Source organism: Lagopus muta, chromosome 1 (assembly GCF_023343835.1).
Source record: "Lagopus muta isolate bLagMut1 chromosome 1, bLagMut1 primary, whole genome shotgun sequence".
NCBI lineage: Eukaryota > Metazoa > Chordata > Aves > Galliformes > Phasianidae > Lagopus > Lagopus muta.
The window spans coordinates 39,274,899-39,288,028 of record NC_064433.1 but is presented as its reverse complement, the minus strand read 5'-3'; the positions used below and the strand labels follow the sequence as shown (position 1 = coordinate 39,288,028).

At 35.6% G+C, this 13,130-nt stretch overlaps 1 protein-coding gene across 1 annotated transcript in view; it reads right to left on the bottom strand.

Annotated features, from left to right (window-relative positions):
• Positions 1–13,130, bottom strand: part of OTOGL (otogelin like) — a 92,983-nt gene that overhangs the window by 4,122 nt on the left and 75,731 nt on the right. Inside the window, exons 48-57 of the mRNA XM_048934180.1 lie at positions 12,748–12,852; positions 12,324–12,431; positions 11,772–11,873; positions 10,422–10,526; positions 10,299–10,339; positions 9,285–9,348; positions 8,236–8,414; positions 7,824–7,928; positions 6,913–7,032; positions 4,153–4,198 (exon numbers count right to left, since the gene is read on the bottom strand). Of these exons, the coding sequence (XP_048790137.1) occupies positions 4,153–4,198; positions 6,913–7,032; positions 7,824–7,928; positions 8,236–8,414; positions 9,285–9,348; positions 10,299–10,339; positions 10,422–10,526; positions 11,772–11,873; positions 12,324–12,431; positions 12,748–12,852 (975 nt within the window). The remainder of the gene's footprint in view (positions 1–4,152; positions 4,199–6,912; positions 7,033–7,823; positions 7,929–8,235; positions 8,415–9,284; positions 9,349–10,298; positions 10,340–10,421; positions 10,527–11,771; positions 11,874–12,323; positions 12,432–12,747; positions 12,853–13,130) is intronic.

Below are 13,130 nucleotides of genomic sequence, written 5' to 3'. Positions count from 1 at the left end.
ATATGTTAATAAAAATTCCTGTGGGGAATTATCAATTTTATAGCTGGCACATGAAGTATCAACTGGTGCATTAAGCTATACAGATTTTATAAATATGAAAACAGTAATAAGATTTAAAATTACCCATATAGCAAGCATTACAGTAATTAGGAGAAAGATGCATAAATTTTGAATAATATTAGAATTAACTCTGTTTTTAATGGGAATACTGAAATTATGATTTTGATACTACACTTCCTTGAACTTGACATTTGAGAAGATAAAGCTGTGAATGAGATTACCGCTTTGATGCTAATTCGAATGCTTAGAATTTAAACAGAACAATAAAATTCAATATTCTTGGGAGAAATAGATCCTTGAAGAAAGCTTTGAAAGTGAGAGATGAAAATACTTGCTACATGCTACATGCTTTTACTACCCAGGACTGAATTATGTAGCATTTATAGGATATAGGTTTATGAAAATACTACATTTTCAGTACATCCTGGGAGATACAGATAGGAGATCTTTTCTGTTGTTTGAAAAACGAAGCTGTACAGTGCAAATCCATATTTAAAATAATAATATATTAAATAATAATAATAGTGTATTAAAATATAATAATATAATACTGAAATAAATATAAAGTCTTCCATGCTGCAGTCCCTACCAGACTATTTAGTATTGATATCTATGTAATAGAAATTGTTTTGATCTCAAATTCCAGTAACCATCAAAATCATCTATATTCTGGGCATCCAGCCTACAGAAGAATAACCACTGTTCAATAGGGCCTCTCCACTATCAGCACATGCCTGCTTGGTCAGTTGGACAAATAAAGGACAACTTTTCTCTCCTCCAGAATCCTTTTGTGCATTTTTATAAGATTAGTTGAGCTCTGAGTAACCAAGATATTCAACCAGATTTTAATCTGAACATTGCAGGATCAAACTGGATTCTCCTGTGAAACTAGATGATGATGACACATGCATTATTTTGATTCTCTTTCCTCAGCAGCACTTGACAAAAAAAAATTCCCATTATTCCTTTCCATTGGAAAGCATTTGCCAGCATAAATGTGCATAGATGATAAGATCCTTGTACTTCTACAAGTCATAGAGAGATAAATCTGGAACATCTCTCCTACAGAGAAAGGCTGAGGGAGCTTTTTCAGCTTGTGGAAAAGAAGGCTCTGGGGAGACCTTTATGTGGTCCTCTTGTACTGGAAAGAGAGCTTGTAAGCAGGACTGGGAATGACTTTACATGATCTAATAATGATAGGACAAGGGGAAATGGTTTTAAGCAAAAAGAAGGGAGATTTAGATCAGACATTAGGAAGAAATTTTTTCTCAGAGGGTGATGAGGTGCTGGCAGAGGCTGCACAGAGAAGCTTTGGATGCCCCATCCTTGGAGGCATTCAAGGCCAGGCTGGATGAGGCTCTAGGCAGCCTAAGCCAGTGGCTGGCAACCCTCCTCACAGCAGGGGCTTGGAACTAGATGGGCTTTCAGGTCCCTTCCAACGCAAGCCATTCTGTGGTTCTATGATTCAACATTTTATGACATTTCAGCATATAAGGTACCAGTCTAATGAAAACTTCCCTGCTGCTAAACTTTTCACTCTTCAACTGTCAAAAAGATCTGCACTCAGTTCAGGTGTGCTTGCTTTCTTTGCTCCTTACTTGAGTGAGGGATCCTTCTCCACTTACTGCAACTTTTCTATCAATTGAAGGAAAGAAATGCTATCATAATGCAACGGTTCTCTAATCACTAAGAATTCCATTTTGAGAAGTATTTATTAACACACGATCATACTTAGGATTGCATGGTTTTTTTCCCCCAACATTTTCATTACTTTGAAAACATTTTATTTGTGACAAGTACAGCATAAATCCATATCTGCAAGGATAAAATTAGACAGGAATGGGCACTTTTGCTATATTTAAAGGCAAGAATAGTTTAGACATTAACTTCAGAGACACGAGATCAGAAAACCTCACGGTAATATTACTTAGGATGACAATATTTTTATCAGTAACATCATTTCTTGTTATAGCTACCCTGTACAGTAAGTTTACGTATTAAAATCATTTTAAGAAATGAACAGGAGGAAGAACCACCCACAGCATATACTGTAAATCAATGAACCTAATCCTGACAGGTGCTGAGCAGTGAACCCTGACCAAGCTTTAGAAAATACTGATCTGAAAGGCAAGCAGGATATCAGCATCTCTCAGTATCAGGCCCAATGCCATTAAATGCATGGTTGCATTTAGTGGTGATGACAGATATATGATATAAACAAGCAGTGCTTACTAAATTACTAAATTAAGAAAATACATTATTAAAAATAATACCTGGTTCACAATTAATACTACCCGTAGGCACTACTGGACTAATGGCAAAGGGTAATAGACCCAATCCAGAACCTGGCAGAACCATTAGGAATATAAGTTTCTCATGAAAAAAAAAAACATGTTGATATAAATGACATTTCATTAATTCTTACACTGCCAACTGCAATTTTTCTTTTAGCAAAAGGTGATGAGCTTTCCTGATAGTCCTCCAAATTTAGGAACTGTGTAGCTGCTTCAAGTCTCACTAAAGATAGCCTAAACTTTATTACTCTCCTGATAAACATAAAACTGAGCACCTCCTTGTAAACCAAACTTTTGCAACTCTCTATGGCAAGGTAAGAATTAAATATATGCAGTCACTTTGCATGCATCGAATCAAGCTCTTCCAGAAAGACTATTTGCTCCCATTAAAACCCCAAGGTGTTGCAAGCTCTATTTATACATACTCTTTTTATTCAGTTCACCACTGGGCACATGCTTTTAGTTAAAACAACAACAACAACAACAACAAATAGCATATAATTGTATAAATTATATCTTTTTTTAGCAGCCATTTGAGCAAGAATTTCTGAAGTATAACATTTAGCACAATTCTGGTCTGTTAATTTTCTCTATTGATTGTAATTACAAAAAAAAAAAAAGCATTCTGTTTATTAAAAGTGCTTTAATTTTTGATGTTTTGCATATGGTAGATTATAACAATAATTCAAGATCTGTTTCAAGGCTTTGCAAAGCATAGAAACTAGACCATTGATCAATTCTATTTCAGATAAAAATGAATATTAAGTCTTCCTATTCAATATTATTAACTAAAGATTTACTTTAAAAAAAATCCCAGACTAATTATTCTGAATGTTCTAATTCTGATGTTAAGCACAGAAAGGTCAAAAGAGGGAGAAAGTAATTTCTCTGGCATTCAACAAGTTCTTGCACTACATAGTTAATTTCATATTTCATATGAATTCATATTCATATTCATATTAACTTCGTATTACTGAGTTTTCTTTTTAAGTACAGATAATTAGAGAACTTGATCAGAAAACTTTTCTGAGTCAAAACTGAAGAGATAATCAGAGTTCACTTGCAGCTTGCTTTTAAACTTGCATAGGTTATGACAACATTATGCAAACTTGCATTACAGTTCATTAAGCATGTTTTAAGGTGACACACTCAGAGAAAGCGAATACATTTCCAGATATCAAAAAGTCAATTTTGTATCTAGGGATTTATCTAGGGAACTAGGGATTTATCTAGGGATGTGTCTTTCATATTATTCAACTCCCAAAAACTTTTCCTCATTTGGCATTTCAATATATATTCTACAGTGGAAAGAAAACATTTCCAATTAAAAATATTTTATATCAGTATTCAGTTTTATAGTATTCTGATCTGAGAAAATATACTGTGATAAAACAGAATGAATTTGTATTTTTGGACAGTGATAATCAAATTAAGAATTTATTTCAGGGAAGAAAATCCTTATCTTTTATGATGCAAATCATATTGGCAATATTTCACAGTCTACTGAGCAATAAAGGTAATCTTTTCAGTATTTTAATTGATGTAATTTTTCATTTTCCAAAGATTATATTTGGAGAAATTGGTTATACTCCAGAACAATAATGTTAAAAACCACAAAGACAGCAGCCAAACAAAGCAAGAACTTTTAATAAGAGTTGTTAAGTAACTATAATAATTTTATTTGATTTGTGGGGGGAACAGCATGCTTTTCCCTTATCTTTGTCTCAGCGAGGAGTTAAAAAACACAGCCCTCCAAACCAAAGCTACACTAGCACTTATTGCAGCCTTCATCACTTACAGGTCTTGCAGCAGCCATCATTGTACGTCTGCACAATTCCTCCATTCTAGGAAAATAAAAGGAGAATATATCAAAAAAGACTGTGCTCAATGCAACAGTGCATAGTACCTCAAGAGATGCCATGTTTTAAAGATGTCCGACAAGTACAAAATGATACAATCTAAATTAAGACAATCACACAGACACTCATCACATGAAGGTTTGGTTCACATTCTTCAGTTTTTAACACTGGAAATGAACTTGTCACTGCTAATCTTACCTGATCCGATCTCCTTCAAATAAATCACTTAGTTTCTACACATAGCTTTTTATATCATGTACTATCATCTATTTCTCCACCACTGAGATTTAGTCAGAAAGTTAATGAAAATCATTCTTGTAACTTTGTGTATGACATTAAAGGATTTACACCACTCATACACCAAGCAGAGAGTGAATTCCTAATAAAGAGCTATTTAGAACATTATATATCTATATATGTGGGTATTTATACACACACATATATATACATATATATACACATAAATACAGACTTCTGAAACAGAAGGTGAATTGCAGAATTTCACTCTGTATGAAATGGTATGAAATGTGAAATGGTGAAAATGCTAAATTATTTTTCTTAAATACAATACAATAATATTTTTTTTTATTTTTTTTTCAGAGTTGTTTGTTAGATATTAAAAGTGTAAGCAAGTGAAGAAGATATCCTTTTGACTTGGGAAACTTCCAACCTGTCAGTCTTACCCCTGCACTGTGGAAGAAAATGGAACAGATTCTCCTGGAATCTATACTGAGACACGTGAAAGAGAGGGAGGTGATAAGAGACAACCAAGTGCAAGTCTTGCCTGACCATTCTGGTGGCTTTCTGTGACAGTGAACAAGTGAATAGATAGTGAGGACTTCAGTAAGACCTTTGACATGGTCTCCATAATGTCCTTCTCTCCAAATTGGAAATGAATGGACTTGATGGGTGGACTGTTTGATGGATGAGGAACTGGTTGTGAGAGTGTGATCACAGAGTGGTGGTCAGTGGCTGAATGTCCACATGGAGATCAGTAATGAGAGGAGTCTCTCACGTGTCTGTACTAGGACTAATGCTCTTTAATATCTCCATCAATTGCATCAACAGTGAGATCAAGTGCATCTTCAACAAGTTTGTAGATGACACCTAGCTGCATGGTGCAGTCAGCATGCCCAAGGGATGGGATGCCATTTGGAGAGACCTAGACCAGCTTGAACAGTGAGACCAGGTGAACTTCATGAGGTTCAACAAAAGCTAGTGCAAGGTCTTATATCAGAGTTGCTGCAACCCCCATTATCTGTATAAGCTGAAAGGATGGAGCACAGGCCTGCCAGAGACTTGAGGATACTGGTGGATGGCAAGCTGAACATGAGCCAGCAATGTTGCCCTTACAGTCCAGAAAGCCAACTGTATACTGGGCTGCATCAAAAGTAGCGTGGTCAGCAGGTTGAGGGAGGTGATCCTGTCCCTCTGCTCTGTGTTGGTGAGACCTCACTTAAAGTACTGTGTCCAGATATGGAGTCTTCAGTACAGGATAGATACGGACCTGTTTGAGCATGTTCAGAGGAGGGCCATAAACTGATTCAAGGGGTGGAACATCTCCCCTCTGAAGACAGTCAGAGAGCTGAGACTGTTCAGCCAGAAGAAAAGGCCCCAGAAAGATGATAGTAGCCCTTCAGTATATAAAAGGGGGCTATAAGGAAGAGGAGGACAGAGGTTTTAGCAGGGTCTGCTGAGACAGAACAAGGGAGTATTGTTTAAATCAGAAGAGGGGAGATTGAGATTGGATATAAGGAAGAAGCTTTTTACAATAGGGGTAGTGAAGCACTGGAACAGGTTGCCCAGAGAGGTAGTAGATGCCTCATCCTTGGAGACATTTAAGGTCAGGTGGATGGGGCTGTGAGTAATTTGATCTAGCTGTATGTGTCCCTGTTCACTGCAGTGCAGTTGGACTAGATGACCTTTAAACGTCCCTTCCAACTCAAACGATTGGTATTTACCCTCTCTACATGTTTTTTGATTGTTTTTTGTTTGTTTGTTTATATAGTTTGTATACAGCATGTCGCGATTGTAAGAATTAGAATTGTGAGAAGTATTACAAAGTTAGAGAAGTAATAAAACAGAAGTAAAAGTTTTTTAAATGAATTTGTAATGTACACAAAATATCCACATTCTTCAAACCAGCTTATATGGGCGTGCCAAATTTTCATTTTTAGATATATGGTATAGGTATAGGTATCCTTTCAAGTATGATAAGCATTTTTTTAAAATATTATACAATGTTTTAACGTAAGGGATAATTAAGTTTATATACATAGTCAGCCTTCTAATCCTTGCATTTAAGGAATTTTTAATGTGGCTCACATTTATAAGATTTCCAAACTGGTTCATCTGATTTATTTAATATATATGTACATCTTGTCAAAATATTATTCTGAAGTAAAGTAGTACATAGTGATTAGCACTTAATACAGCAATATCTCAAGTACAATTCCAATTCAACAATATTTTTAAATGCAGTCAATATTGAAGCCTGAAAATAGTTTCTGCATGCTCAGATACTGTTAGCCAAAATGCAAACAGAAAACTAGAAAACAAGACTAAAAATTTATCACTTACATATTCTTACTTACCACTTTTTTTAGGTTTAAAGAAAACACACAAAGTATGTGTGCCCTTTCAAGTGCGTCCATACTGACAGATGAGTTATTGTTACTCACCTCAGCCAAAGTACAAACCTTTGTGCACTCAGTGTCATTGAAAGGAGGGCAGACCACACCAGAGCCCACTATCATAGCCCCCAGCACAGTCTTTGCACATGTGTAGTTTGTGCAGTTGTATGTCCAGGTGCTGCCTTCCTAAATGCATAATACAAAACCACTGTCAGCAAAGACAACACAGTTCATCTGTATCTCTACTCAAGTGTCTGTAAAAGTGATGCCTATGTGCTGCAGGTATGTGCTGGAGTGTAAGGTTTGTTGAAACCTGTCCACACTAGTTGAGGGAAAGCCATCCTGTAACTGCAGCAATGGCTCCTATACGGAGATACTAAGTGTACTAGAGTGGATCTGCATGAGAAAAAGGGCTTACACTTTATTTTGCCCTCAAACCTCTAAAATCAATGACAAGGATGAAGCAAGGTATAGCAACACCTAAATTTCACTGTATGTGGTTGCTGGAGTGCAACATCAGGATCCTGAATCCCAGCGATTCAGTTTGAACACTTGCTTGTAAAAATCACAGCAGAGAGAAGAGAGGCTATGGGAAGAGAGGAACACAGGAGTCCTGATGTGGATCCAGAAGCACAAAAGTATTCCCAGGTCATCTAAATCACAGCATATGACTTAGAGCTACAATTAGATCTCTGTTTTGCACTTATCTGGCCTTAAGTAAATGCTGACATTCACCCATCTTTGTGGAAGATAATTACAACCAATAAAGTGAAACATGGTATTCATCTAATGTGAAATGGCAAGTCTAAAAATAAATACACCTTTTCCCTATTACGTAATTTACCACAGACAGCTGCTAGTTGCATAAGCAACACTAAGGAAGTTTGAAGCAAGACTCACATAAGGAATTGACAGTCAGATTCCTGTGTTTATCGTATTATTATACTTATTTTCTGTCCCTCTCCAGAGGTATTTACCTCATACACAATTTGTGTGCCATTCTCAGTAAGAACAGAACAGGACACATTTTGACAGGTACCACAGCAAGTATGGTGACTGGAAGAAGGAATATACAACTGATGCTGAAAGAAAAGGAAAACCAAAAAAGAAAAAAAAAAGAGGTTGCTTTAAATATACACATATATATATGTTTATATATATATAAAATATGAAAACTCATTGAATTCTGAAAATAACTACACCTAAATGAACAATGTATGGATGGATATATTTATGTTCACTGCTAAAAAACACTTAAAAGATGCTGTTAAGTTTTTTTAGCTCTTGCTGAGCAAACTGGACTAGCAAAAATGTGCCTTTTGATTTTCATCTTAATTGTGAAGTTTTATTTATTTAACTGCATAATTCCTCTGTTTTAAGAATACTTACTGCTTCACATTGCTGGGAACAGTTCACTGTTGTAAAATGCATGGCATTGTATCCTGTGTTGTGATCTTTTTCTTGTAAACACTGCACAGTGTAACAAAGGTCTCCATCCAAGTACTGAATCACTGATTGTCCAGGATTCAGTACAGTTACCTCTTGGAAGATGCACACATCATCCTTCTCTAACACCAAAAAGAAAAAAAATATTATGAAAGAAATAAAACATCACCAAACAAATTAACAGAAAAGCTGTAAGAACAGAAGTAAGGAATTGTTCTACATGCTGCAAAAACCTTTCAAGTTTTAGACTTGATCGGTGTGTGGTGTAAATTACCAAACAGGAAAAGAACGTAAGGGTGTAATTCAGCTCAAGGAAATGCTAAAAAAATGCATATCTGCCTAAAATTGATAATGTTTCTTCTATGGAAGTTAAAAAACAAAACAAAACAAAACAAAGGTTGCTTTTATTTTTTACAGAGTTACGATATTTAAGATCAGACCACTTACATTACATGAGTTATTCTGCAATATCTTTCTGTCTTTCTGTCCGTTAAGATAGTATTCCTACAATTAATTGTGAGACATTATTATGTTCAAGTCACTGTGTAAATCTGTGCTTTGTTCCTAGAGGCAGTTTAGCCTGAGCTACAGCTGGCATTGAGGAATGCCTCACACACTTTTGAGCACTGTGTGGGTGAAATCCCCTCCACACAAGGTGGCTGAGTTATGGAAAGGAGCAATTTTAAAATTGGGCACATGCCCTCATGCTGGCTTATTGAGATCAGTAGCGCACATGGATGGATGGATTCATAAATATATAGATTGATTGATAGATAAATAGCATGGACACTGTAAATACCTTCCTATGCCTCACACTGTAAGCCACAAAACTGATGAGTTAGTAGAGAAAGCGTAATTCAAAAACGAGAGTATAATTATTTATCTATGTAGATTGTTTACATTTGAGGTGATAACGGCCCTATTTTGGTTTTCTTTGCATGCCTTTTTCAGTTTAATCTAAAACCAAGCAGATATGAATAATAAAAAGTTACCACAAATGTAGTGAGTGCATCCACAAGCACTGGAAATACTACTATCTACTTTTTGAACTTCTCCCTGAGTATAAAAAGATAAAAAAAAGTTTGAAAAGATACACACAGATAAATGTAAAGCCAAGAAGAGAGATTTTCTCCAAAAAAATTAAATTATGGTCTTCATTGCTTCTGCCTCTTCTTCCATGAAAGAGAAAAACTGCAGTGACCTCAAGAAAAAATAGCCCATTTCAAATTACTGAATGTATTTATCTTTTTAAACAAGAGCAGAGGACATCTGTTTAACCAGCAGAATGGCTAAACAGCAGGTTTTTTTCTGAGATACAAATTTATTTCAATAATAAGTATATCAGGAAAGGAATGCCTGCTCTAAACTTTCTTCCAAAAGAGAGGTAAAACTGTTAAAATCTGTAGCTCATATATATATGTTACATTATGCAATCTTTACATACAGGGAAGTATAAACTACTAGCATTTGATAGGGACACTGTCCCTTGTCACTACAGTAATAGTAGGAGTTTGAACATTGATTTGTAATTATTTTCCGGATCACAGTCCCAGTCGTGAGAGTCTACAAAGAACAAAATATTTATGACTTCTCATACCTGCTATATTCAATAATGCTAAATCATTCTAACTGAAAGTATAAATGATTAACAAATAACGCATTTGTCCAAATTCACATTTGATCAAAAAGTTCATCCCTTATTAATTATTAAAAACACTTATGAATTGTTGAAGTGGGGAAAATTCCAGCATATTGGTTTGAGTCAACATTGGGCTGAATAGCATTACAGTTACTCTTCTTCTTTTGTCATCCTAAAACACACAGATTGAAATTTCCACAAGGAACGTCAAACAATACTGTGCAGAAACCTGGAGTTTCATGCCATGCAGCTTCATGCCTGAGTTGGGGGCTGGTGGGCCCCCTTACAACTAATATAAAGAAGAATGGAAAAGGAGGAGTTAGAACACAGCCCACCATTCAAAATGCATTTAAAGGACTGCTCTTACCAATTTGCATGTCATCGTAGTAGCATTTTCACAACTACATTCTGAGAACAAGAAAAGCATGTTAGTCAATTAGCTAATTGCTGGTTTTTATTAACAGCAGTGACTAAAGAATGAAGTAATTACCACAGTGCCATTCTGGACAACACTTCCCAGGTATTTTTTCCTTCACAAGTGTCATGTCATCTGTGCAATTCATAGGAGGCTCAGGACAAAAATTTTCATCACAAACTAAATAGGGAGGAAAAACAGATATCAGAATTTACTTAAATTTCATCTGAACTTTCCAGCTTATATTTCTTCTAATAAACCATTGCAAAAATAAGGACATTTTTTAGATCTATTTTTTTGCTTGTGTGTCTTAAGTATCTCAGTCATATTTGGAACTGAAACATAATCAAAGATTTTCAAAAATGTCTCCAGTTGCCTTAGAGAAGTTTTAAATTTAGAGAAACCATTATGGAGCAACCATTTAATACTCTTTCTTTGAAGTGACTTGGGCTAATAACAAGCACCAAAGACAACTAAAGTCACACCTTTTAGAAAAACAGAATTATTTTTTTTCTCTAAGCTTTGCTGCAAACTTAAACTAAATTTCTGTAATGTAATGGGGAACAGCTTTCCCCCTAGAAAGACTTTAATAACTGCACATGCATGCAACATTGAAGAGATTTATGAAGACTCTGAAAGAAGTCTACATAGTAAGATCTATATTTCTAGCTGTGAGAAATCGGAAAGACAGTGGCAAAAGCCTTTGCATACTTTCACCATCATGGAAGTACTAGAGAAGGAAAGGACCAGAAGGTGAAACCACCTGAAGTAAAAATCAGCAAGCTCCAAACCTACTGGAAGAATCCAAATAAATTGAAATAACCCAGAGACCATACTAGGACAAGAGTTAATTCAGGAACATCCACTGATCTAAATTAAGCAGTTACTGACATTACTTAAGAACACATAGTAGTCTTTGTGTTTGATAAGGCTAGCAAAATGGCTACATTACACTGCAAATATTTTTCTTGGTCTGCTTACTGTTTGAATACTAATCAGACCAGTAGTATTTGAAACTCATGGCCCAGCCCTTCACCTGAAAATCAGCAGTCCAAACACTAATGAAGAGGACAACAGAGGTTTAACACATTTTATTGCAGATGTTTTTAGTATATGGATACTTATGAACAGTTGTATATTTATACACTAAGGATGGGATTCAGACCAGATTAATATATCAGTACCTAGATCTCCATGAAAGTAGCCATGCTTGGTGAGGTACATAAGCTCTGCTGACTGTGCTGGCTAGACTACCAGTGAATGTACCAACAAGTCTAAATCCACCTCAAAAGTAGACACCCTAATTTTGAGTATTTAGTCTCTAGACAAAGTCCACCCTAAATGCTGCACCAAAGAGATGTTCACACACACTCCCTGTCTTTTTTACTAAATTTGGTAACAGACTGTATTAATGTTTACACTCACCACAGTAGTAATGAGGACAACAGTAACGTATGGTATGAAGGTCTACGGTGAGAATTTCCCCTTCATTACACAAGGGAACAGGCTCAATACAGGATTCACAAACTAAATTAAAAATAAACAGTTATTTACAAATTTTAGGAAGTTAGCACACACAAGTTTTCTTTAATATTACAAGTCATGCTTATGTGGGTAACAGATCATTTATGGACTGACATTCAAAACTACAAATATAACAGTTGTGCATGCTCTTAGGTGTCAGAACTTACACTAATAGTCAGTTTAGTGTTAAAGAACCACCGAGACTCAGCTGCAATGCATGATATATCACTGACTGCGTAGATCTTATAATTCAATTGTGAAGAACAGTGTGTTAACAATATTATTTTGCAGAGCAAATATGAAGTTAAAAGTAATGTTGGAAATCTCAGAACACAAGAGTAATTCATGCTCAAGACAGCCTGGCTTGTGTAAACTCCTACTAGCATCAATTCCTGGTTTCAGTTACTGTATTTAAAAATACAGATTGTACTTAACTACTCCTCAGTTACCTACCACAGAGATAAGAGAAACAGCAGGGATCTTCCAGTTTTGCTTCAACAATAAATTGGTCTTCTCTGCAGTCCAGCTGAGAAGAATTGAAACAAACTGAAGGATCACATTCTGTAAGAGATGAAATGTATGTTAAGAAGAGTCACAGAAAAAATGCTAAAAAGATAAATAAAATGTATTCCTACCTTTAGTAAAGAATAAAAAAAAAAATAGTCAAAGAAAGAGAAAAGTCAGACTGTAAACCAGAAGTAACACAAAACACAAATTAAAAAGTATTGAAGAATTTGAAAAAGATATACCATATCCCAGTGTTATTTAGTGTCCCATTCTGCTGAAAATTGGACCAACTTGTAAAATGAAGTTTCTTACAACAGACATTACAAGATTGGAAAGTGTTGAACAAAGTGTTTATTTGGGTTTCCCTTACCGCAACGGTACTGTGGACAGCAGGACAGGGGGCTGTAGTCTACAATCAGTTTTTCACTGCTTTTGCATGTTGGAATAATAGTATCACACAATGACATGTTACATTCTGCAGAACAAAACAAAAAAACAAAACCAAACTGTTTTCATATATTTGAAACCTACAGCAACCAAGTCAGCTTACAGCACATCACCATGTAGGCCTCCCACTTCAACCCAGGGCTGTACAGCTCCACTCATGTGGTACTCTGCAAGAAAAGTTAAATCCCTCCCAGAGGGATACCTGTATTTACTTGTCCTGCTTCCTGCATATGAAAATGTTTCCTGAACAAATCAACAATACAGTGTCAGTTACAGGTAGCTGAGGCACCAAAGTACCAGATCAGC